At 42.1% G+C, this 27,552-nt stretch overlaps 1 protein-coding gene across 1 annotated transcript; it reads left to right on the top strand.

Moving 5' to 3' along the window:
- The first annotated feature begins 8,448 nt into the window (after nt 1–8,448).
- On the top strand, nt 8,449–22,757 carry LOC124616011 (ejaculatory bulb-specific protein 3-like). The gene is made up of 2 exons (XM_047144227.1): nt 8,449–8,695; nt 22,348–22,757. The coding sequence occupies exons 1-2, from the start codon at nt 8,500–8,502 to the stop codon at nt 22,542–22,544; spliced, it is 393 nt and encodes a 130-aa protein (XP_047000183.1). The 5' UTR covers nt 8,449–8,499; the 3' UTR covers nt 22,545–22,757.
- Nucleotides 22,758–27,552: the final 4,795 nt, after the last annotated feature.

Here is a 27,552-nt window from a genome sequence, read left to right as displayed (position 1 = left end):
ACCATGGACCTTGCCGTTGGTGGGGAGGCTTGCGTGCCTCAGCGATACAGATAGCCGTACCGTAGGTGCAACCACAACGGAGGGGTACCTGTTGAGAGGCCAGACAAACGTGCGGTTCCTGAAGAGGGGCAGCAGCCTTTTCAGTAGTTGTAGGGGCAACAGTCTGGATGATTGACAGATCTGGCCTTATAACACTAACCAAAACGGCCTTGCTGTGCTGGTACTGCGAACGGTTGAAAGCAATTGGAAACTACAGCCGTAATTTTTCCCGAGGGCATGGAGCTTTACTGTATGGTTAATAATGATGGCGTCCTCTTGGGTAAAATATTCCGGAGGTAAAATAGTCCCCCATTCGGATCTCCGGGCGGGGTCTACTCAAGAGGACGTCGTTATCAGGAGAAAGAAAACTGGCATTCTACGGATCGGAGCGTGGAAAGTCAGATCCCTTAATCGGGCTGGTAGGTTAGAAAATTTAAAAATGGAAATGGATAAGTTAAATTTAGATATAGTGGGAATTAGTGAAGTTCGGTGGCAGGAAGAACAAGAGTTTTGGTCAGGCGAATACAGGGTTATAAATACAAAGTCAAATAGGGGTAATGCAGGAGTAGGTTTAATAATGAATTAAAAAAATAGGAATATGGGTAAGCTACTACTAACAGCATAGTGAACGCATTATTGTGGCCAAGATAGACACGAAGCCTACGCCTACTACAGTAGTACAAGTTTATATGCCACCTTCTCTGCAGATGACGAAGAAATTGAAGAAATGTATGATGAAATATAAGAAATTATTCAGATAGTGAAGGGAGACGAAAATTTAATAGTCATGGGTGACTGGAATTCGGTAGTAGGAAAAGGGAGAGAAGAAAACATAGTAGGTGAATATGGATTGGGGGTAAGAAATGAAAGAGGAAGCCGCCTCGTAGACTTTTGCACAGAGCACAACTTAATCGTAGCTAACACTTGGTTCAAGAATCATAAAAGAAGGTTGTATACATGGAAGAAGCCTGGAGGTACTAGAAAGTGTCAGATAGATTATATAATGGTAAGACAGAGATTTAGGAACCAGGTTTTAAATTGTAAGACATTTACAGGGCCAGATGTGGACTCTGACCATAATATGTTCGTTATGAACTGTAGATTAAAACTGAAGAAAGTGCTAAAAGGTGGGAATTTAAGGAGATGGGACCTGGAGAAACTGACTAAACCAGAGGTTGTAGAGAGTTTCAGGGAGAGCATAAGGGAACAATTGACAGGAATGGGGGAAAGAAATACAGTAGAAGAAGAATGTGTAGCTTTGAGGGATGAAGTAGTGAAGGCAGCAGGGGATCAAGTAGGTAAAAAGACGAGGGCTAGTAGAAATCCTTGGGTAACAGAAGAAATATTGAATTTGATTGATGAAAGGAGAAAATATAAAAATGCAGTAAATGAACCAGGCAAAAAGGAATACAAACGTCTCAAAAATGAGATCGACAGGAAGTGCAAAATGGCTAAGCAGGGATGGTTAGAGGACAAATGTAAGGCTTATCTCACTAGGGGTAAGATAGATACTGCCTACAGGAAAAGTAAAGACACCTTTGGAGAAAAGAGAACCACTTGTATGAATATCAAGAGCTCAGAACCCAGTTCTAAGCACAGAAGGGAAAGCAGGAAGGGCGATGTACTTGTGGACAATATTATGGAAATGGAAGAGGAAGGAGGTTAAGATGAAATGAGAGATATGATACTGCGTGAAGAGTTTGACAGAACACTCTAAGACCTGAGTCGAAACAAGGCCCCGGGAGTAGATAAGATTCCTATAGAACTACTGACAACTTTGGGAGAGCCAGTCGTGACAAAACTCTACCATCTGCTGTACAAGATGTATGAGACAGGCGAAAATCCCTCAGATTTCAAGAAGAATATAATAATTTCAATCCCAAAGAAAGCAGGTGTTGACAGATGTGAAATTAAAGAACTATCAGTTTAATAAGTCACAGCTATAAAATACTAACGCGAATTCTTTACAGAAGAATGGAAAAACTGGTAGAAGCCGACCTCGGGAAAGATCAGTTTGGATTCCGTAGAAACGTTGAAATACATGAGCCAATACTGACCCTACGACGTATCTGGGAAGCTAGATTAAGGATAGGCAAACCTACGTTTCTAGCATCTGTAGACTTAGAGAAAGCTTTTGACAATGTTGACTGGAATACTCTCCTTCAGATTCTGAAGGTGGTACGGGTAAAATACAGAGAGCTAAAGGGTATTTACAATTTGTACAGAAACCAAATGGCAGTTATAAGAGTTGAGGGGCATGAAAGGGAAGCAGTGGTTGGGAAGGGAGTGAGACAGGGTTGTAGCCTCTCCCCGATGTTATTTAATCTGTATATTGAGCATGCAGTGAGGGAAACAAAAGAAAAATTTGGAGTAGGTATTAAAATCCATGGAGAAGAAATAAAAATCTTGTGGTTCGCCGATGACATTGTAATTCTGTCAGAGACAGCAATGGATTTGGAAGAGCTGTTGAACGGAATGGATAGCGTCTTGAAAGCAGGATATAAAATTAACATCAACAAAAGCAAAACGAGGATAATGGAATGTATTCGAACTAAGTCGGGAGATACTGAAGGTATTAGATTAAGAAATGAGACACTTAAAGTAGTAAAGGAGTTTTGATATTTGGGGAGCAAAATAACTGATGATGGTCGAAGTAGAGAGGATATAAAATGTAGACTGGCAATAGCAAGGAAATCGTTTCTGAAGAAGAGAAATTTGTTAACATCGAGTATAGATTTAAGTGTCAGAAGGTCATTTCTGAAAGTATTCGTATGGAGTGTAGCCATGTGTGGAAGTGAAACATGGACGGTAAATAGTTTGGACAAGAAGAGAATAGAAGCTTTCGAAATGTGGTGCTACAGAAGATTAGATGGGTAGATCACATAACTAATGAGGAGGTATTGAATAGAATTGGGGAGAAGAGAAGTTTGTGGCACAACTTGCACAGAGTAGAGTAGCATGGAGAGCTTCATCAAACCAGTCTCAGGACAGAAGACCACAACAACAACAACAATAACAACAACATATAAACAGCGGCTTGGAAAATTCTAACAATGTTACATAATTCCCAGAAACCTATGAAAAGATATTCTGGTGAGTTCTGAAACTGAATTCTGCTTTCCACACAGAAGTTTGAGCATGTGACACATGTAGGACACACATCTGTCCCCACTCTGTAAGAGGGCCCTGCACTGCGGTATCCACTCTTTCTTTCTTTTCTTTTTTCTCGAAAAAATTAAATTTTGGCATATTTAAATTGAAAATATTAAATGTTGTGTGATTATGTGTGCTCATTGTTGTGTGAAATGTTACTGAAGTACTGGGAATGATATATTCTTGATACAATATTTGTGAATTTTAGATCTTTTGAAAAACGTATTCCACGTAAAAAAATTTATTGATCCAGTTTTTATGTATTACTCATTGACAGAAGTGTTCAATCCGATGCTATTCATGTTCATGTGCAGGCATCTGTTGTCATTATCTTGCGCCACTATTTTGTCGACAGAGGATATCTGCTTCACATAACTCGTCTGTCATTTTTCTACGTACACCTTTTAGCTAAACTATTGTACAAACGTAATACTCCCAAAGTCTGACAGCTATTCGTTTCCATTAAGATTATTAATAATCTAGCACACTTAATGCTATTCTTGCCGCCTGTTTTATATTCTTTTCACTAATTCTGAGTTCTGGCAGTACGCTGTAACAGAAAGTTTTAAACCATATTTCATTGCATTTCTATAAAGATTTCATGTTTCAATATTTAAGCCACTCAGATACACCTGCGTGCTAATTTTTTTCCAGTTGACTGGAGCAGTGTTTAGGCTTCCATCATCTTACACTAACCACAACGTGCTTCGTCTTTCCTAGGCAGTGTGTCGCTGATTTCAGTGTGTGGCATAGTCCAACAGAATGTGTCACGAAATTTTGTTCTATCTAGAGGTCTACGCTTTTTAAGTTTGTAGTACGAGACGCTTCACTATTTCATGTGAGCTGTAACACATTGTAATTAATTTCGATGCAGCCTGCACAAGTCAGCGCCTGTAATGCCGGCAGCAGTCAGTTCTTTTGCCTATAATTACAGCGACGGTCATAATTTTGAACAATCTTTATCTCAGTCTTGGTCATTACTGAAAACATTAGTAAGATCACCCTCCTCACTTCATCACTTTCAGTGTGTAAACGGCCTAAGTATGCAGTGTTCCATAAATTTTACAGGAATGTTACGATGGAGAGTCTTATTATTTATAAACAGCGATTTTTGCAGGTACGCCAATGGAATTCACAAGAAACAACTGCTGCCAGTTGTTTTAGTTCTGGTTACGTTTCTAAGAGAAGAATTCCAACATCCGAGTCCATAACATCTGTTAGTGGTTAAACTTGTGAAATAAAATTTTATTAGTGTAGACAGCTTTGCACTTTGTTGTGAACTACCAGAATCAAAACGATTTGAGTTTCTTGGCACCATATTCCGTTTCGGATTGCTATTTAACAACTTACAGTGGAGCCAAAAATACGTTCCACATGTTGGTAATTTGTGATAGCATCTGCCATGCTTTTCTAACGTGTACCTTAATGGTTATTAGATACTGCCATCGTTGAGATAACTTATTGTTAACAAATACTATTACGCAGAGGAGGCAGTGTACTGGTGCTCCGTTCTGTTGGGTAATGAAACTGAGCGTTGTAGCGGTTTCAGTTCTAGAATCGAAGGTAGCCTCGGTACTGAACACTGAACGTGAAAGGAAACTGTTACCTTTTGTCTTCACGACAAGAATGAGGTCACTAAATTCTATGTCTTGTAATCTATGGCTCGTATCAGCTGAGTCCTGCACGCTTTGGAAATCAAATATCGCCCCAACACACGTCAGAATGATACATGCCGAATAGCTAACTCTCGATTGGCAGAATGTGTTCATTTCTGTGGGTTACATGCAAGACTGTTAAATGTGCTCTGCGTCAGGAAAGTGCACACGGGGCAAACCGTAGATTTTCCTTTATATAAATGACCACTGCTCTGAAACTACCAGTGCCACCTTCGGATGTTTTGAGCTGCATGAGATACCGTGCCGTACACTTCCCGAAAATATCATCCGAGAGTTGCAACGGAAATGCACCACTTAAAACTCAGAATGCCAATCGCCTTTTGTTTCTGTGACGTCAACCCCGACTCGATGCTCTATGGGTAATGTGCGTGAGACCAGGCGAGTGCACTAGCTGCCTCAGGAAGAAACCTCTGAACAACCACATTAATATTTAACTTACCTTTCATCGAGATAAGCTTTTAGTTTCATTGAGTAAGTTAAATTCACCCAAGTTTCCATTTGTATTTGTACAGAAATTACAGTTTTGTGAAATCGGAAAAATCGTTACTGTACACCCTTTATTACATTGGATGGTTCAAATGGCTCTGAGCACTATTCGCTATTCGACTTAACATCTGAGGTCATCAGTCCCCTAGAACTTAGAACTACTTAAACCTAACTAACCTAGGGACATCACACGCATCCATGCCCGAGGCAGGATTCGAACCTGCGACCGTAGCGGTCACGCGGTTCCAGACTGAAGCGCCCAGAACCGCGCGGCCACAACGGCCGGCGGGCTGTTAGTTGCTAGATGCATACTGTCATAACATACGGCTGAGAACCGAAGGCTGCCCGACTACTTGGTTCGGGCCGCATGCTGTCATTTGGTACTGGAAGCAGGTGTGGTTATTAACCGCTAGATTGACAAGACGGGCGATATCGTACATTTCAACTCATCTGAATGGTGATGCAGTAGGAACAGGATGTAGGATACTGAAACATTTAATATCACAACAGGCAGCTCACTTGAAGACGAGTGGTTACCCGGAGAAAGGCACTCACAGAAATTTAACAGACAAGTGTTGGTACTAGGAAGGTAACTGTGAAGTAACAACGGGTAACAATGGAAATATTTCAACTTATCGACGAAAGAAGGAAGTACAAAAATTTGCAATAGTTCAACAACAGGGTCGTGTAAGTAACTCATGAATGAAATAAATAAGGTGTGGAGGGAAGGAAAGGTGATACGGCTGCAGGAAAAATCTGAAGACATCAAGAAATAATTGGTCATCTAAAGGACTTATTAAGCATATAGAAAAACAAAAACATTTTTGGGTGAAATTGAAACAAAGTCATCAACGTGAACAGTACGAAAGAAATTCCACTGCTGACCTCAAATGACAGAGTGGATGGTTTACACTGAAGGGCTGTACAATGATAGAACTGTCTGACGGCAAAGAAATAAGAGTCGATATGGAGGACATAGGACATCCAGTATTACAAGACCTGCGAACAAACGGAGTGGAAAGCACAGATAACAATCCTTCCGCGTTTATAAGGTCACTGGCGAAAGGGACAACTAAAAGAGTATTAAGGAAGCTTGTTTCGTAATGGCACACGTAAGTGAAAACAGATAACAAGACCTGCTTCCATAGCGATAACTTTATTTGGCCGAAACAATGGCACCCAGAAACATCAAAAAAACAATAGAGGCGTCTTATTTCATAATTTTCAGAACCAAGTTTCAAGTTTCATAGACGCATTATCTAGGGAGTCCAAAAGCCTCTAATTTACTTTCCCATCCTTGTTGTACAACGACCACATTAAGTAAATAAGACGAATTACAACATTTATTTGGTGGTTCATATCACACAAGCAAGGTGTAAAATAAATAATTTACTTTTCACATAAATATACACTTACACATGTTGCCTTATCAAACAATATTTTAAAAAAAATTTAGTTTCTGTTTAATTCAAAAAAATGAAACGAATTTATCACCCTTGACAGAAAATATCTCAGTTAAGACAGTCTCTCGCAGTCACATCGGTCTCCGTTTGTACGTTGGGTTGCTGAGTCGAGAATAGAAGATGGTATGTACTCATTTCCTCTAGGAGGAACGCTTGAAAATGTTCGGTTATTGCGGTGCCTGGAGATATTTTACGTAGCTGATCAACATTAGTTCATCATATTAATACGTACATTTTCATAGAAGAACGCCTTTTTTGTTGTTAAGAGAGAAAGTTTATGTATATTTCCGCATGGAATGCTCGCCATCACACCCCCTTCCACGGAATTAGAGATGAAAGCTGCTGAACATGATTCAGCTATGGCTACTTACACCTCGAATATTTCCCGCTAACTGCAATAAATTTAAAATAATGTCAGTGAACCGTGGAATACAAAGGTACTGTCATTGGTGGCATTTTTAGTATTCTGTAGATCAGTCGGTAGAAACAGAACCCTTATCGGATGACATTGTTGCTTTTGTGTCTGTCTATCTTGTCTGTCTGTCCTACAGTTAAAAACCCTTTTTCTCAGGAAAGGCTAGACGTATCAAATTGAAACTTAAGTCACATACTGAGACCTACGCTCAACTGTTGGCGCAACACATTTCAGAATCTAGGTCAATGTAATAAAAATATGCGGCCATTTATGCTACATATCTTAACATTTACAGACTCTCGTCAAAATCTATTGAGTACTTCTCGTTGACCTAGAATCATGAAATTTGGCAAGAAGCAAGGTTTCATTGTAGAGTCAAAGAAAAAAAAAATAAGAAAATTTTTGATTTGCAAATATATCACGCAAAAAATATTTCTTTTGTCATTTGATAACAGGCGTCAAATTTGAAATTCAATCAGTAGCTCTGCATTCAAGCAATTTGAGTCACAATGGTAAAAGTCATAAATCAAAAGCAGACTAGTCTGCGAACACTGGTTGCACATTAACGTTGAAACACCATATCCACGTGCAGTAATCGCTTCTGGATACCTGACGATTGTTGAAGTCGGAAACGCGTCGTATGGGCAATAAAACCACTCCTTGCCTTTTACCTTTGCAATCAAGTCAGCCTGAGCGGAGAACAACCGACTGTTGTAATAATGTCGCATTTATGTTACTCAAATTAAAACATTCTCGAAAACCTTGGAATACCAGGGACTGAAGTCTTGCCAGTATCGAAGTGTATGAGAGGTAAATATTGTCGGGATACACCATTCCCGGAATGGATGAACTGTCTATATACATAGTTAACTTTATGCGAAACCTGTAGGGCGCGAGTCCGACTCACACCTGACCATTTTTCTGGGATAGATGTGACTCCAGACAGCGTCGCATATTTAAGAAAATGGCACCATTCTTTTTCCATTGCTTATTGTAAGCGTCGATTTTTACGCCGGCTCGCCTTCTCAGAAAAGCTGGTGGCTACTGTAGTGAGAATTGGCTGTTGAAGGTCGCGGGAGTAGAGAAAAACCGTCGCAGGTTACACATTATCGCAGGGGTGAGCGCTTGTTCCTTCCGTGGCGCCCCGCCTCGATACACGGTTACCTCCTCATATGTACTCATACGTCAGAGCGGCGGTATAAGAGGAGCTCACCGGAGACGGCATCTCACAGTCTAGCCACAAACTGGGCGGAGCGCAGAGGTAGCCATGGCGAGAAATCTGATCCTCTACTGTTGCCTCGTGGCCGCCGTTGCCGTTTCGGTGCGAGCCGCGCCGCAAGACAAGCTCGAAAACTTGGACGTGGACGAGATCCTCAACAACGACCGTCTCCTGAAATCCTACATCCAGTGCATGCTCGATGAAGGCCAAGGGAGGTGCACTAACGAGGGCAAGGAGATCAAAAGTAAGTGGGGGAGCTAAACTTCCTTCTTTCTTCTGCATCTCTCGCTTCTTTCTTCCACAGATCACCATCGTCAAACCTCTTTTTACTTGTTCCGGGTAGCCACAGATGGTCACTTAAGTAATACGCTCTCTGAATATGGCGCAGCTCTCTAATATTCAAAATGGCCAAATCGAGCTGGAGGTTTATAAATACAAATTCTATAGCGTTGCATAGGAGATCTTTTGGTATCGCTTTACGAGGCAGTTTCTTATTCCATGCTAGGTGCTTGTTCGTAATTAGGGGCTGTTGGTTCCACTACGTGCAACAACAGCCAAATCAGGTGACGCCAAGAAAATGTATTATTTTATCTTTGTCAAAATAAGCTTTCTCATTCGTAGCAATTTAGTGTTTTGTCATGTTGGAAATTTCATGCCCTGCTCAGAAATATTCTTGCCAACCACGGTGATTCTTTATACATAGCTTACAATTCTCCTGTTGCTTTAAAATCAACAAACAATCATTGACAATCACATGTTCTAGCTGTCTGTGCCATGTTCAGGTTTACATGATGCAAGGAAGTTCCCACTGCATTTCTAGGTCTTGTAGAGAGGAGTGAATGTATAATATTTTGAATAGGGAAACATGTCCGTCAAAGTCATTCAACGACGTAACAGAGCGTCAACGCTATAGGCGCCAGTGCCTGCAAATGTGTGTACACATAGGGTGATTCCGTCATGATGTTACAAAGTTTTAGGGTGATGGAGAAAGTTAAATTGTATCAATTTGAGATAAGAGACTCTGGTCCAGAAAGGACTGGGACGAAAGTTATAAGCGAAAATCTTTTAGTACATCTGCAGTGGATTACATGTACCGGTACTTTTCTTGCGAAGAAAAGACAAAAACAAGAAGAAAATGCCCACTAAACATGGATTCTAAAATGCGTTCGTGAAGAGCTATGAGCGCTTATTTATCTTCGCTTCTGTGAAACGCATCTTCTCTATTGAACCCGTCCTCATAGCTCTGAAGTCATGCATCTTAGAGCCCATGTTTAACAGACATTTTTTCTTGGTTTGATCCATAATACCACCTTTGGAAATTGCCTACCCTACAATCTTAGCAACAAAGAACTGTTTTCACTTTTAACTTCTGACTCGTTCGTTTCCAGTACAGAAACCCTCACCGTAAATTAATATATTTATCCCTCCCCATCATCCTAGAAAGTATGTAACATCACCTCAGGGTCATCTTGTATGTACAGACATTTAGAGTCGCCCGCTCTAGTACCTTTGACGCTATGTAGCGTCTTTCGATGACGTTTCCGGACATGGGTTCGTATTCAAAATGTAATGTGCTCACTCCCCTCTAATAGTCCTAGAAATCTGTAACAGCAATTGCGTCAGCAACCAGTCATATCTGTATCGCTACTACACACCAGAATACTACACTGAAGAACCAAAGAAACTGGTACACGTGCTTAATATAGTATACGGCCCCTGCGAGAACGCAGAAGTGTTGCAACACGACGTGGTATGGACTTAACTAGTGTCTGAAGTAGCGCTAGAGTGAACCGATACCATGAATCCTGCAGGGCTGTCCATAAATGCGTAACAGCACGAGGGGTTGGAGAACTCTTCTGAAGAGCACGTCGCAAGGCATCCCAGATATACCCAATAACGTTCATGTATGGGGAGTTTGGTGGCCAGCGGAATTGTTTAAACTGAGAAGAATGTCCCTGGAACCGCTATGTAGCAATTCTGGACGTGTGGAGTGTCGCATTCTCCTGCTGGCATTGCCCAAGTCCATCGGAACGCATAATGGACATGAATGGCCGGCCGCAGTGACCGAGCGGTTCCAAGCGCTTCAGTCCGGAACCGCGCAACTGCTACGGTCGTAGGTTGCAATCCTGCCTCAGGCATGGATATGTGTGATGTCCTTAGGTTAGTTAGGTTTAAGTGGTTCTATGTTCTAGGGGACTGATGACCTCAGCTGTTAAGTCCCATAGTGCTCAGAGCCATTTTGGACATGAATGGATGAAGCTGATCAAACAGGATTCTTACGTACGTATTACCTGTCAGTCGTATTTAGACGTATCAGGAATCCCATATCATTCCAATTCCTCACGCACCACACCATTACTGAGCCTCCGCCAGCTCTAACAGTCCATTCCTGACGTGCAGATTCCACGGATTTGTGTGGTTTTCTCCATATCCGTACACGTCCATCCGCTCGTTGCAATTTGAACTCGTCCGACCAGGCAACATGTTCCCAGTCATCAATAGTCCAACGCCGTTGATTAAGGCCCCCGTAAAGCTTTCTGTCCTGCAGTCATCAAGGTTCACGAGTGGGCCTTCAGTTCCAAAAGCCCTCATCGATGATGTTTCGTTGAATGGTTCGCACGCTGACACTTATTGATGGTCCAGCATTGAAATCTGCAGCAATTTGCCGAAGGGTTGCACTTCTGTCAGGTTGAACGATTCTCTTCAGTCGCCGTTGGTCGGGTTCTCCCAGGATCTTTTTCCGGTCACAGCGCCGTCGGAGATTTGATGTTTTACCGGATTCCTGATATTCACGGTACACTCGTGAAATGGTAATACGGCAAAATCCCCACTTCGCTACCTCGCAGATGCTGTGTCCCATCTCTCGTGCGCTAACTATAACAGCACGTTCAAACTCCCTTAAATCTCGATAGGCTGCCATTGTAGCAGCAGTAACCAATCTAACTGCACCAGGCGTTGTCGACTGCAGCGCCGTATTCAACCTGTTTATATGTCTCTGTATTTGAATACGTATGCTTATACCAGTTTCTTTGGCGCTTCAGTGTATAATACGATGTGTAGTTCCGATATAGACATCACGACGTCCTAACGCAACTTGCTGTGAAAATACGCAACTAAGACCGGAGGATAAACGATAAATAAAAATTTTAATTAGTGTTATATCGCTCAAATGAGAATATTCTCTGTGCAGGGATGGTGGCGAACGAACGGCTTTGCTTCACACATTGGTGTAGAGCACGATATTTGCATGAAAACTGATGCTTCAATTTGGGAATCTATACATGAAGTGTCAAGTGATTTATATGTTTTCTTCGTACACCCATCTAATTCCTCTAGGTGTATGGGATAGTTTCCTGCCAAAAACTGTGACACCTCTCGAATTTCCACCTCTTGTCAACCTAGTTTTGGTTATATCTTTAACTCTTCGCACTATGAGTGCTTCTACGTAATTTTCAAGAGAATGATCTTCGTTTCTTCTCTTTGCGGATCCACTTTTCGTCATCATTCCAATAACCTCCTTCGATTCGCCGACTCAAGATGTTTGTTCTAAAGTGAATGTTTCGTTTCATATCAGTGTACAGATGTTTCCTCCGCTGTCGGCTATATTTATATAATCAAATTTCGCACAACAACCATCTCCCATTTCCGATGTAAGTAATTTCAGCTTTGCCTGCTGTTCATTATCAAGTATTTTCTCCCTATTTTTAAGTTCTAGTTGTTGATTTGTACTTTTGTACTACAAATTGTTTATTTACCTGCGCCTCTAACTTGCTTAATCTGACAGGGACGCTAATGGCAAAGTAGCGTGCCAAGCTCCAAACTACAAAATCAACAATTCAACGATTAGAATAAGACAGCTTGCGGTGTATGTCTCCCCTAATGTTCTTCACACGCAAATGTGAACTACGCCATGGAACGTCGAATAACAAGAGTCGCTGCATACTTCCTTCCATTTGCCTGATTTGCAAATATAATTTTTCTGTTTATGGCGTACAAGATGTAAGTACGATATGGGTGAACCTGTTATTACATCTCGGACGAATAGTCATAACCGAAAAACTGACTTTTGGGGAAAGTGGTCTTGCATAAATGAGCCATCACAGCACGTTTCCTGGAGTGAATCTCAGCTTCAACGTGTTCCACCTCCTCTTCATCTTGGATTCTTACTACCTGTCATATGACTACTACATTCTGATGCAATATAACGGAAGGTCTACCTCATTTCAGGAGTAACTGAGATAGCTAGTTAAAGCTTGTATGTGCTGGGATGATTGAATCGATAGGAGTACAAGCTTACGTGTGGCTTCACTCAGAGCACAATTCTAGCGACTCACAATGCGAAAAAAGAGGAAATGAATTCGTTGCTTATACAGCGTCATTCGCAATGTTAGTTTTATACTATTTTCTACATCCACGCAAGGCTCAGTAGACCTACCACGGTGTTTTCTCATGGTGATTGGAACCGTCTTTTACGTCACCTTGTGTTAGTTAGTAATTCTATTATTTCCTCCACTATTGCTGTTAGCAGTTGATTGGGCATGTACACAAAGCGTTGGTCCACCTCTCGCCCTTATGCAAGCAGTACTCAGCTTGGCATCAATTGATACACTCGTTGGATGTCCTCCTGAGGGATATCGTGACAAATGCCATCCAATTGGTGCGTTAGATCCTCAAAATCTCGAGCTTGATGGAGGATCCGGTCCAACAATGTGCTGTCAGTTGTGGGGGGAGGGGGTGGGAAAATCTGGTAAACTAGCAAAGATAGCGTTTGGCTAGTACTAAGTAGCAATAGAAACTCTCGCCGTGTGCGGAAGACCATTATCTTGCTGAAATGTAAGCCCAGTATTGCTCGCCAAGAAAGGCAACAAAACGGGACGTACAACATAGTCGACATGCCGATATACTGTAACGGCGTCTCGGATGAAATCCAAAGGGGTCCTGCTATGATATAAAGCAACACACCAGAACATCACTCCTGGCTGCCGAGCCTTATGTGCGGGTGACACGTTGGTCTGTCAATGCTGTCTTGGGCTTCCCCAGACACGTCTTCGTCCGCCATTGGGACTCATTTCAATGTGCGACTCATTACTGAAGGCAGATCTACTACATTACATTATTACCAGGGCCTCGATGACCAGGAAGACTTGTATGGAGACGTCCCAGACAGCAGAGGGGCATCAACTTGAGTCACCCCTCGATATGGCCTGACACCCGAAAGTAATGGACTAGAGTGCCACGTCATTTCATGGCAGTACCCATTTATCTGTCTCCCGCTGCACTCATAGAGCACAGCGTTACGTCGACGATGTTCTGCGTCCTGTTTTTTTGCCCAACAAGGTAAGCACCTTGAACTTATATTTTAGCAAGATGATGCCCGCCCAGCTTTGGCCAGCAAGGTCGCCGCATCTCTCCCCGTTGAGAACGTTTGGAACATAGAAACTGGGTCTTCTAACTGTCTGGGGATTCTGATGATAGAATGCTATAAATCGACAAAATTTGGCAGGACATCTTTCAGGGGGACATCTAACGACTCTGTCAATAACTGCCTGCTTAAGAGGCAGAGGTGGAGCAACGTATTGTTGACTTGCTTAATTTGTGAAGCTGTTTCACTTAAATAAATAATCCAATTCTTCTGAAAATGTAGTCGTTTGTTTGTAGGGTTGGTATGTACATCACACATAGCAATTTGCGTCTCATTCCGATACTTCGGCTGTGGTGCGGTTTTTTTTCCTTATAGTGCATATTTTCGACTTCTGATTTGGATACACCATCTAAGTAGGCGACACAAACGTCCCCTCTTGAGTCAGATACTGCAATATCACAATATGTCGTCACCATGATACAATAATCTTAGACGCAGTGATGTATCTGAATCACAATTTATGGAAAACAAATGGCAACCACTCCGTCTGAGAGGCCATTCAGAAGGTAGGCTTCCTAAGGAAGTGGGTATCGTACATTATTCATATTAGTTTGTCGAAATGTCATTCAAAAGAAAAGTATCGACCACATCATCGCCAATGCAGACGCCCAAAGGTGGACATGTTCTTGTCACTTTTTCCTGTGTTCGTCTATTTGTTTATTTTTCAATGAAGATCCCTCTTCTCTTTCTCGTCCATATTATGCAACTACAGGCAGCAACATACAGCAGCAAATTGCATCTACGGTAGATGGTTCTAATTTATGCAAATTTCGTGCGCATATATAAACATCTCCAGCCATTCTTATGCTAGCTTCCATTCTATTTGTCTAATGTAATATTTTGTCCTTCTCATTTACGGGGTTTCTGGCTTGAAATATCTTTCTTTCTTCTGCCGTTCCTACACTGACATTTTTGTTTAAGAAGGACGCTTTATAACAAATAATTTACGAGCTGTGTGTTATATTTGCATCACCCTTTGTTCTGTTGCTTCATAAAGCAACGTCTTATATTAATGATATTTATCAGTTTCTTGGATTGGTTTCAATATTGTCTGCTAAATACTGTAATCCATGGCCGAGCGGTTAAAGGCGCTACAGTCTGGAACCGCACGACCGCTACGGTCGCAGGTTCGAATCCTGCCTCGGGCATGGATGTGTGTGATGTCCTTAGGTTAGTTAGGTTTAAGTAGTTCTAAGTTCTAGGGGACTTATGACCACAGCAGTTGAGTCCCATAGTGCTCAGAGCCATTTGAACCATTTGAACTGCAATCCATGCATACAATACTCCACAGATTCATAAAGTTTCACGCTGTTTCCAGCTATTTTGTAGCAATGTGTTCGCCCGTTTTTTTCAGTGTTGACGGTCCATTACTTTTACTATATTTCTTGAGTAGTAAGTTTTTTATTTTCAAATCAGGTAACGGCTGTAGAACCGCAAGACAGAAAGGTGTCCTACATGTTTCCAAGACCCTGAAAAGTTTCTCGGTGCAATACGAGAAAGTATCGGATTTCCAAGTAAAGCTGTTGACTAATCGTTTCTTCCGAATCCACATTAAATGTAGTTTTTTTTTAAATATTCAAACAATAACGAAGTGATGAGTAACACTTTAATTAGTTTAAATATGGAAGTATTCCATGAGATCAGGGTAAGGGATAGTGAAAATCCAGACCTAAGCAGTTGTTGCCTGGTCTTCTCCTTACACTAAAATATTTTGGCAAATATGTAACAGCCAGCATGTGTTTCACAATTATTTACCCTCCTGTATAGAAGCGCTGGCCCTAAACAACAACTTTTTCAGTAATATTTTATGTTCGAATTTTATGTTCACGGATTACAAAACCAAGAAGTTCATAAGCAAAAAAACGTAAAAGTAAAATTACAGGCATCATAACTTTAGCATCTTTAGGTCAAAGAATCATTCGTTTTTCTGACTCTGGCTGAAAAGGACGATCAGTGTATAGCGTTTCACTAAGGGAGAGGTCATCAGAACAGGCTGTAATATCGAGAATATGAAAAATAGGAAGTAAAAGTCCTCATGAATTTTACAAAGATAAATTGTGGCATTGGTTTCATGCGAATTCTAAAATTCATGGAATACCTTAATCTAGGTTATAGCCCTCTCCTTCCGAATGCCAGTGCTAGGTCTCAAACATTCGCCATGTTGATTTGTTTGGTCGACAAGAGAGCTACTCTTCGCAAGTCTGGGGACATGAGCAGCTAGACATCAGTACGTGTGGAGCGACTCATCTACTTTTCACTTTCATACACATTAAATTAAAAAATTCGGATAGTGGTTTTCCAACAATAAATTAAAAACTGGCCATCGCCTCCTGCCCGCTTCTACCAGCCCTGTTATTTTGGCGGTTTTCCAGTATCCTTACACTGCCTTTCTTTTGTAGAAATCCATCAAGTAGGTCGCGAATAATGAAGTGCACAGGTCCTAAAAGTGAACTGGTCTTGAAAAATGTTCGGTAAATTGCATTTAGAGTCAGGTAAGTAACAATTTATATATATTATACTATTTATCTACACATCATAGTGTGAGAGATAAACAGAAATATAACACAAAAAACCGGAAGTACTGAATAGGGTTCAAACAGTCCGAAGTAATTCTCCTCACACCGACATCATGTGCCATATCAGATTCACAAACGTTCCGAGAGCATAAGCTGCCAATGTCAGGGCACGCTTATCTTTGTAAAATTTGAGTTCGATTTCTAGCAAAACTTAATTACATTAGTGCATTATAAATAATGACGATTAAATGTTACCAAGTCCGCCTCCACAGATGAGTGGTCAGCGCGGAATGGTCGCGGGCTCGATTTCCGCGCTGATCGGAGATTTTCTCCGCTCGGGGCCTGGGTGTTAGGTCGTCTTTATCATCAGTTCATCCTCACTGGTACTCAAGTCACCAAAGTGGCGTCGGCTAAAACCACTTGTACCATGCCACCGGTGTACCCGACGGGAGGCCCACGCCATACTCACGTTTCATTAATTCCAGTACTACCAGAATTCTTCCTGTGATCTGTAATTTTCCTCTTTGTTGTTAACGTAAGGTACGTCTTTATCCGTTTTTTCCCGTAAAATCCGTTGAAGTCTTCCGTTTTCTTACCGTGAGGCAGTCTGAAAAATTTCGCTTTCTGAAATACTAATAAGCACATTGAGTCCTAGTCAAGTACGATGTAAGCAGACGCACGCATGGATTTCAAGGCAGTCGTTACCGATCTAACGGTAGCAGCACGAACGACGTAGAGACTGTAGTTTGTCTTCTGTCCACGATGAAACAACAAAAAATAAGTGAGTCCGAAATTCAAAAACACACGGGCACTATGTATTCAGTAACAGAATGACGACGTTTTGTCAATGTACAAGAACACTATTGGTAACTAATGTTTCTACGACGTTTAAAAATAATTAAAATAATACAATATAGGAGGAAAGGCAGCGTCGGTCGTAAATTTTTAATCTGTTTGTTCAAAAATGGCTCTGAGCACTATGGGACTTGAACATCTGAGGTCATCAGTCCCCTAGAACTTAGAACTACTTAAACCTAACTAACCTAAAGAGGACACACACATCCATGCCCAAGGCAGGATTCGAACCTACGACCGTAGCGGTCGCGCGGTTCCAAACTAAAGCGCCTAGAACCACTCGGACACTCTGGCCGGCAATCTGTTTGTTGTAGATCGATTTCAGCTACCGTGTAACTATGTTCAGTGTAGTTATATCAAGGCCATCATGAATCATTATAAATAAAATGGCACATAGTACCACATTGGCGTTACAGATACCAAAGTCATGATGGTGATTCATCGTAACTAAAACCGCCCGTGGTATGACACTGATGATTCAGATAACTGCACTGGAAGTAGCTACGCTGTAGGGGAAATCGGTTTACAATAAACAGGTTAAGGATTTGCGACTGATGCTACACTGCCTCATTAGTACGGCCATGGAGCAGGCTGTTCCTAATCGAAACAAATATGAATTAAAAGAATTATAATAATGGACGATTGCAATACCGACTTTTTGTAACACACTATTAATAGCAGCGTTCATTTTAGTTAGATAAGTTTGATACACCTGAGCATATTACACCTCCATCTGTGCTCTTAATGATTTATAAGCACTTTTACGTGATAAATCAGATCTTATGTTGCTACAAACAACATTTTATTAGAATAAACAAAAGGAAATCTCTTCGATATCAGAACAACAGTTAAGATCTTTCTGTTCTCTCATTCACACTCCAAAGACATCGTAAGAGACGTGTTGCGCCCACCAGCCCTCGATGGAAGATCTCAGTCCACTTACGTCACAATCAGTTAGGTCCTGTGCGCGAAATCTTTAGGGTTGTATCATATCGGCTGTTCATTCCACACCACATATGTTTATGTATTAAACGCCCATTGAAAAAATTGTGCATACATTAAATATCTCAGTGAATCTGACAAAAGTGTTTTTGCGACTATTTGTGATGAAGTCATCACTTCTAGCCGGCGTGAAAGATTGGAATACAAGAAAGGATAGTAAATGAAATATTATTTACAGCGGTTATTGGTATATCCCGAAGGAAATGTAATTGAAATTGTATGGGATCAGTGGTACACACAGTGTGAAATTTAGTACACATCTGCCCCTGTGGCAGCAAGAATGGCTCTCACATAGATGTGCATAAATTAGAACTGACCTTATGTCAGTTACGGGACCGTCATTCCATGCTGCTTCAACTCTACGTCATTCGTGATTTGAGTGGCTCGTGAGTGGTTTCATCCCAGTGTCTCAGCAGCCCTTAGCCACATGAAGCCAACGGGTGACATATTTAGACAAAGTGCTTACTACGGCAACAGGACAGAACAGATAACAAACGTATTTGCTTTATAGTACTGAAAGATAAATTCATGGAGACGTCGAAGAAAGGACACACCCCCACCCTAGACGCTCTAGAAAACTAGGAGCTGCCATTCAGATTACCGGTTATGCAAACCAGAGGGAACTATGTTGCTTACCAAATGGATTCCAAGCCGTCACGACAACAGATGAATGCATTCTGGTAACGCTCGTTTTCCTCGGAGCCATCAAACGTGAAGACATGCATGGTGGCCGGCCGGAGTGGCCGAGCGGTTAAAGGCGCTACAGTCTGGAACCGCACGACCGCTGCGGTCGCAGGTTCGAATCCTGCCTCGGGCATGGATGTGTGTGATGTCCTTAGGTTAGTTAGGTTTAAGTAGTTCTAAGTTCTAGGGGACTTATGACCACAGCAGTTGAGTCCCATAGTGCTCAGAGCCATTTGGACCATTTGAACATGCATGGTGGCCGGCCGGAGTGGCCGAGCGGTTCTAGGCGCTACAGTCTGGAACCGCGCGATCGCTACGGTCACAAGTTCGAATCCTGCCCCGGGCATGGATGTGTGTGATGTCCTTAGGTTAGTTAGGTTTAAGTAGTTCTACGTTCAAGGGGACTGATGACCTCAAAAGTCAAGTCCCCTAGTGCTCAGAGCCATTTGAACCACATGCATGGTGATGCTGCATACAGAAGCGGCACTCATCTGAAAAGACGACATAGTTACAGTCCTGCCATTATCTGCTGCCGCATTATAGGAAGTGGCAGTGGTCGTCACCACGCTGAGAGTAAAGAGTGCTACAGTAGTGGTCGCACTGCCGTTGTGAGTACCTGTCTTACTGCAAAGAAGCCCACTCCCGACGTAAGTTGCGTGACACGGTTGCACAATCTTACAGGTGCTAGAGGCCTGGCTACGTTGTGTTTCAGTGAGACGTTATGGCCAACCTGGAACCGTCGGTTCCTCATACGCATGGCAGTTATGAGATACAAGGAACGTGACAAGCAACGTCGTGAACGATAGACTGCCGTGTCGGGAGCCCACGATCCCTCAGCAGTCGAATTCCGACGCACAGAAGTTTTTTCTGCTTACAGATGGCACAATACGATCTTTCATTACGTTCAAGAGCTACTGGCTTTACTCTTACCTTCTTTGCACAGTTGCTCTGAAATGTCAATCAGTTGCTTATCCAAGTGCATGATGCCAGTTCGACAGATTTTGTGTGCTGTCTTAATAATGTCGCAACTTTGATGATAATCAGAGTATTCATGACTAAAGGAAAATTTTTCTCCTTCTGTGTGCGTTATGTTTAGGGAATTTGCATTGTAAGCCCCCAAGTTGTTCGTAACATAAGGCGTGTGTATGTGTGGCTGCCTAATGTTGCTTCTACAGTGGACTTCTCACGCCTGCAAATGATTGAAACGAACTTGTCGTTCATAGCCTACACTTCGGAATTTCCATGACATGAAGTAACGCGTTGTGGTTTTACATAACTTCAGTTATCACTTCAAACCAATCATTCCTCTTGGAATGCAACTAGAACGTATCACAAAAAGGATATCGTAAACTAATTATTCTCAAAAAGATGTAGAGTGCAAAATATTTGTATAAATATGAAGTACATAAAAATATAGTTCAAATGGCTCTGAGCACTATGGGACTTAACATCTGAGATCATCAGTCCCCTAGAACTTAGAACTAATTAAACGTAACTAACCTAAGGACATCACACACATCCATGCCCGAGGCAGGATTCGAACCTGCGCCTGTAGCGATCGCCCCGTTCCAGGCTGAAGCGCCTAGAACCGCTCGGCCCCACTGACCGGCTGAAGCACACAATATCAGATTCTACGCCACATGTAATTTAGAGACTGCCAGAACAACTGTTCGACTTTCTTTAGACTGCGATCCCCGTTATTAGATAGACAGGAAGTTGACTGATATTGCTTAGCAGTAAGAAACAGAAGACCTTTGGCCTGACTGTCACTTCCATAAACACCCAGTGGGCAAGGAACTGGAATTGAACACATTTACTGTGAGTGTTTTCTTATTTGTCTGTCCGGAATGCACATATCTCCAGTCGAAGTGTGGACAGCAGTTGTACTGCATGGATGATCTGCTCGCTGGGTGATCAGCGCTGTGCATTTGACGTAAATGGTGTACCTGAAATTCACTGCCCACGTAATTGGTGCTATATGGCGTCCGCAGATTTCCAGGGCTGAGCTTACCTTAGCATAAGACTGACCAAGAGACAAGATTCCCGTTCGCTCGCTAGCCACGAACAGAAATTCGACTCAAGTATTCTCCTGTAAGGCAGCAATTTCATGTGTGTCAGACTTCAAGAGAGCTAAATAATCGTCACTTGAGTAAACACAGTAATATAGCTCTTACGAAGAAACGACTTAACGTGCATCTTGAGCCAAAATCAACAGCTCTGAGACTGTAACCGCCAGCTTCTCAAGCGTGGCACTTGCTAGCGAAATCTCTAGCTCAATTTCAGGAGGCAACATCCTTCGATCAGTTCCGGCAGGGTTGTGCTCGTGATCGATAAATCCTTATTCGTGTCATACACTGCTCCCTCCTTGTCATGCGGTGTCTACGTTTGCACTTGGTGGGAGAATTTCTGTGGTCTTTTCAAAAACATTAACTCCCACTACATGGGTCATGAAACTGCAGCCAACCACCCCAATCTCGTAACACTTTCAGAGGATTTTCTTGAAGGTCCCATTTCTCCTCCTACATCCTTAGCATTCCATCAAACTAAAACACGAGTGCTCTTCAGCAGGAAGCATGCCCCAGAGCTCCCCTCGACAATATTCCCCAGAGGTTAGCAAGCGACCATCATATATGATCCCTCAGATTCCTTTGTGCTAAAAGCACATTATTTCGCCTTCTTCCATCCCCGTCATTCTTTCTCCAGGTGCGCTGTTCTGTAATACTTTTTGTTCCATCAGCCAGCAACCTCCCACCCGCTCTGTCCACGCTACAGGGTTCTATCGCCTTCAGCATCGTAAACCAGTGCTCCCTTGCTCTGCTCTATCTCAAGAGCAGTAAATGGCCATCCCAAAAGAACATGCCAAGTTTCTTCAAAAATGGTTCAAATGGCTCTGAGCACTATGGGACTCAAAATCTGAGGTCATCAGTCCCCTAGAACTTAGAACTACTTAAACCTAACTAACCTACGGACATCACACACATTCATGCCCGAGGCAGGATTCGAACCTGCGACCGTAGCGGTCGCGCGGCTCCAGACTGAGGCTCCTAGAAGCGCTCGGCCACTCCGGCCGGCCAAGTTTCTTCCCAGGCACTATTTGGCCAATAGTGGCTTCTGAAGAAAGCATATCCCACTTCAACTTTTGTGGCAGTCCTCAGAATTAATTAACTCCCAGACATGCACTGGTCAGAAATTGTTAGTACGTGGTGCTAGCCAGTACCGGCCAATGAACTGGTTAATAATCCACTTGCGCACTGATAACTCTAACGTAAATATAATTATACAAGTATATTAAATGTAATAGAATTATAAATCCACAGGAATATTAAATGTATGGTGACAAAATCTTGCCGTCGTACACACTCACTGTGACGTTCGCAATGGGAGTATTTCATGTGATTTTCTTTGGCATCTTTGCAGGCAGGCTGCCAAAATTTGTGGCGACGGGATGCGGCGACTGCAACCCCAGCCAGCTGGACAAGGCTGTCAAGGCCCTGAAGCACATCACAGAGAAGCACCCTCAAGAGTGGATCAAGCTGAAGGCCAAGTTCGACCCCACGGGCGAGTACGCTAAGAAGCATGCAGAGACGTGGAAGCAGCGTGGCGTCAACTTCTGATCGCCACACCAGTCAGGCTCCACTCGGAGCTGTCACCATTCTCGTACGCAACTCAACAGAAAATTCTATCTCTTTCCAAGAAGTTTGTGTTACAGGAAATTCTTGTGACAAGTTCGTCTAATTTGGTGACTCAACGCAATTTCATAACTTATACTTGTTCACAATGTTACAATAATTATGATCTAAAATAAATCCTCGTTGCTAAATTTCGTATTTTGGTGTGTTGATCGACAATTTCCTGCCTCAGAATATATGATTTAAAAAACCTTTTGGTTCAGATTAAAACAGGTGATAGTGGATCCACAACCGATTAGATTAAGGTTAGTAAATAACGGTCGGAAATCCATATTTATTGTGTTTTGTACATACACAGGTTACACCGTATAACAACACCATACCTCAAAGTAACTGTTCAAAGCGACAACCGCTAGTACCAATGGAAATATTGTAATTGCGCCTGCAATTCTGCCACATGCCCCAAAGATCCCATTTGTCTGTTGTACACAGGAGGAGGCAACAGGTTATGCACAGCGTACACCCCTTACCAACAGACATACTGAACACAAGTTAGATAACCGGCCGGAGAGGCCGTGCGTTTCTAGGCCCTACAGTCTGAAGCCGAGCGACCGCTACGGTCGCAGGTTCGAATCCTGCCTCGGGCATGGATGTGTGTGATGTCCTTAGGTTAGTTGGGTTTAATTAGTTCTAAGTTCTAGGCGACTGATGACCTCAGAAGTTAAGTCGCATAGTGCTCAGAGCCATTTGAACCACAAGTTAGCTCATAGCACGTGTCATGTGACTACCACATGCGTTGCTCCGGCGCGTTAACCTGTGCCGCATGCACACCATTAGCGCCAGTGTCCGTTGTCCATTGCATCAGACGCCTTGTGACGCGTCCATAGTCACTACGGCGCTTCTTTCGGTCCAAGCTGCCTGTCTCCTGCCACAACAGATACTAGGGATCTTCGAGAGAGCGCGGCAGGACTTCACACGAGACTAGCGTTTGTCGGTTTGAACAGTTACTATGAGCTATAAGTTGTACACTGTGTGTGTCCATAAAACAGTTAATATACGTTTCTGACCCCTGGTTCCTTATCACAGTACAGTCGATTGTGGATCCGCTCTCGTCTGTTTCAATTTGACCCAAAAAGTGTGAGACTCTTTGTTTGAATTCCTCTCCAAGTCCCACTTTCTATACCATATTTCAATCATCAGATAACGTGGTTCTCAAGTGGGGAACGGTAAAATGAAGGTAAACGAAAGGGTACGACTGTGTTTTTGTTGCGAAACTAAATTATTTTTACAATATCATTACTATTATCTCTATTTCAAAAGATAGTAATACTGATTACGTAAGTAACCAATCATTACATTCTTTTCAAACACTAGGTGATAGAGATTACAGCTCGTGAACTGAATATATACTTTATACCTTCTAAGATGAATCTATAACAGTAAAACTGAGACATACACATCACACACATCTAAACATCTCACAAAAATGCGTTCTGCGAATTTTAGGTAGTTTTCGCAGTGGACTGCAATTTTTTTCATAATAGACTTAGCTGCTGATGAACTAAAAGACAGCATAACACAATACTAAGTGTACGGGTTGATTCTTATTAACATTTAAAAGACCCTGACGCGACGTAGATGATGCTGAGACAAGTAATTTAACATAAGACACTTGGGCAGCAAATTTCAAGAAATACCCCAAAAGTGGATGACACATGTTGAACATATGACGTCACCAGATGACGTACTCGCTGCAACTGCAACGGTAGAAAGTATCGATCTATCACGCCTGACCAGCGCAACCAAGGCCAAGTAATCACGTCGGTAAGGCTCCCGGCCTACAAGCGTGACTTTAGCGCGTGTGATTCAGTGTTCGAGTCTCCCGTCTGGTGGGCAGTATTTTATTACACTGCGTTGGACAGTTACGTGTTTGTACTGAGGTAAAATTTATAATTCATTCACCGGTCGCCCGGTTTCCGCTGGTTAATAGAAAGGTACAGTACAATAAAAACCTACCACATTGCATCACAAGTAAATAAGTACAAGCTTCCGGATTGCACCGCTACCAATATATGACCTACATGTTCCTTACTGAACAAAGTCTGTAAAAAATGGACAAAAGGAAAGAAACACAAAATGAAAACAGCTTTTGTTTTGTTATAGCGAGGACAATAATTTTGTGACTTTTATGTTTACAGCAGTTCACATTTACAAAAGTGTTGGAAAACAGAGTAGCATAGCAATGTGCAGCGCTGCTCCACACCAGCGAGGGTACGGTCGACAATGACAATCGCCGCACTTGCGGCGAGTCACATCTGGTGACGTCACATGTTCAGCACTCGTCATCCACTTTTGGGGTACTTACCGACATTTACGGCCCCATGGGTCTTACATTAAATTACTTGTCTCAGCAACATCTACGTCGCTTCGCGGTTAATAACAATCACCCTCTAAAATGATTACTACATTGCTGTAGGGCCCACACAATATTATTATTGTTTTCGTAGTTGTTTTATACGTACAGGCCTCTAGAAGACCACGGGAAGGGTCTACTTGATGCGAGATTTTCTCAGGCGCCGTCGTCTTTCATCTTTTCTTTATTCATTTTCTTCCTTTCTTAGGACCAGCTTGTTCCTCTTTTCAATTTCTTGGCCTCTTAACTCACACTCAATTTGAGTACTTTCTAGCTGACTTGTATCTGCTGTGCCAGTATTCTTGCGGCCCTTTCTGACTTCCGTGATCCACTTCACCTTCTTATTGATTTACGTGTACTCTAATATCTGTTCAGCTTATCTGCTGTCCTACATTGTCTTGATATGCCCGTTAAATTTCAGTCGACGTTTCTTAATTTCATGTACTGTATCAGATATCTGTTCGGTCTCTTGTCTACTCTGCAATGTCTAGCCTTATTCTCTGTATAATTTTTCTTATGGTTCTTCTGTCTAGTTTCTTTATGTTTTGCAGTGTACCCGTGCTCAAAGTTCCTAATGTGTACAAGGTTTTTGGCTTGATGACAGTGTTGCACTGCCTCACTTTCACATTAAGTGAGGCTGTTAGAAATAAACAGCGTCAATTCATTCATTAGTGAGTGCTTTCATAAAACAGCTACAAAAACTAAATATCATTTATCTTCCGTCATTTTGACTATGTGTGAGGTCCAAAGAAAATTATTTTTCATTCTAAAGTACAGTTAGGCGATAATGTTGATGATAACGGGGCGGGGGAGAGACAGTGGTTGGGGGGGGGGGGGGGGGGCAGATAGGTACTAGCTGATATCGTACTGCACACAGACGTAACAATGTCGCTAAGGCTGTAAACCACGGACATATAACACAACCTCTCAGTTAGAAAAGAGCAAATACCTGTGACCCGTGATACACACTGTGGAAGCAATAATAGTTCCACGTACAAGGAGTTTCGAAATCTCTGTTACAAATTTATTTGGTGAAGTACACGCCAGGGAGTAATTTGCATCTGACGAAGAATCACATTTCTGTACTGAACCGTGTACGTGCTTCGGGGGAAAGCATATGAAACAGTTTTTTTCCATTCTTTTGCATCTAGTGGATGCGAGATTTATCATAATTGCAGTCACCATAGTTGCTGAAAAAGAAAGTAATTTGTTGATGATAATCAGTGTTTAAGTACATAAGAAACTTACACTCTGGAAGCGTCATATTTTTCGATGTGCGTTTCTGATCAGCCATGTTGTCATGACCGTAAGACACAATAGACGTGAACAGATTTTGACTCCAATCTAAATCTATATTTTAGATGATGTACAATTTTCCTGAGTCTCTAACTAACGAATCTGTAGCATTAACATCTATACTGCTTGCCTCTTCCTGATGTCACAGAGACTTGGAATCGCAAGACGAAATATCTTCTGCGCTAGGCATTTAACCACTACATCTGAACACAACGTTCTGCTGCAAATGAACAGTTTTGACGCTGGCGAGTGCAGCAGGTCATTCGAATCACGGGCCGTTATTCGAATGTCACTCATCTTCGTGACGCTGGCGAGTGCAGCAGGTCATTCGAATCACGGGCCGTTATTCGAATGTCACTCATCTTCGTTGGTTCCAGGCTAGAGGTACAGACGTGACCGTACATATGTATACAATTCCATACTAAAATTGAACAACTTTAGTCAAGAAAGTATTGCCAATCGCGTTTTAACCACACAGCAAACTTTTGAAACCAGATTATTCTTCATCTAGTGTTCCGATACAAAAACTGATACTCTACGAAAAATCGAAGGCAATTAAAAGACTGGCAGCTCATGAAACTGGAGAGTTCCGGTAGGTGTGAACAGTCTTTCGGGGAACTTGTTGCCTTAATTCCTGATTTTCGTTACCTTGAACTGCTTTTAGCTTAATAGTGATATACTAACTTTGAAAGGAGGATGCGGCGATCCACTCTAACCACAGAAGGCGTGCGTTTCTGTATGACTACTGTATGGAGCCACTGCATTGTCAACGATCAGCGCGTAAGTAGTTTGAGGTCTCAGCATCTACACAGTGTCATTGTTACGCAAGCCTTCCATTCAATAAAAATGGATGGAGAATAGGTAGTAACGACAACTTTCAAAGATTATGTATTCCTTCTTATTGTAACGGAGACACAAGACATCCGTTGAATGAGATGGGCTGAAAACTAAATTATGTTTAACAATGAATGAAGTTAAGTAACAAGTAATTTAGCATAATGTTAGAAAGGGCATCGATATAATGAACATAAAAATTACAAAAGTCAGAGTACTAGATGATTTCAGAGCATTTTGATGTTCAAAACGCAAGGTTACACAATACGGCTGAAGTAAGGGAGGGAAAAAAAGGTTACGATTGACACAGGCAGAGAAACCTTTTCAGCAAATCTAGTTATATTGTTATGGAATATTAATAGACTCTAAATGAGACAGGCCGCTGGAGTGACAATGGAAAAGACACTTGAGAAACAGACCATGAAAAACAAATTGTTTATCCTAAGGCGA

Source organism: Schistocerca americana, chromosome 5 (genome assembly GCF_021461395.2).
Source record: "Schistocerca americana isolate TAMUIC-IGC-003095 chromosome 5, iqSchAmer2.1, whole genome shotgun sequence".
NCBI classification, from domain to species: domain Eukaryota; kingdom Metazoa; phylum Arthropoda; class Insecta; order Orthoptera; family Acrididae; genus Schistocerca; species Schistocerca americana.
Note: the sequence above shows the minus strand (reverse complement) of the source record. Positions and strands in the feature narration are given on the sequence as shown.

Coding starts and splice junctions, on each gene's coding strand:
- LOC124616011 (XM_047144227.1), top strand. CDS start 8,500: ATGGCGAGAAATCTGATCCTCTACTGTTGCCTCGTGGCCGCCGTTGCC. Junction 8,696..22,347: donor CGAGGGCAAGGAGATCAAAA/GTAAGTGGGGGA, acceptor GCATCTTTGCAG/GCAGGCTGCCAAAATTTGTG.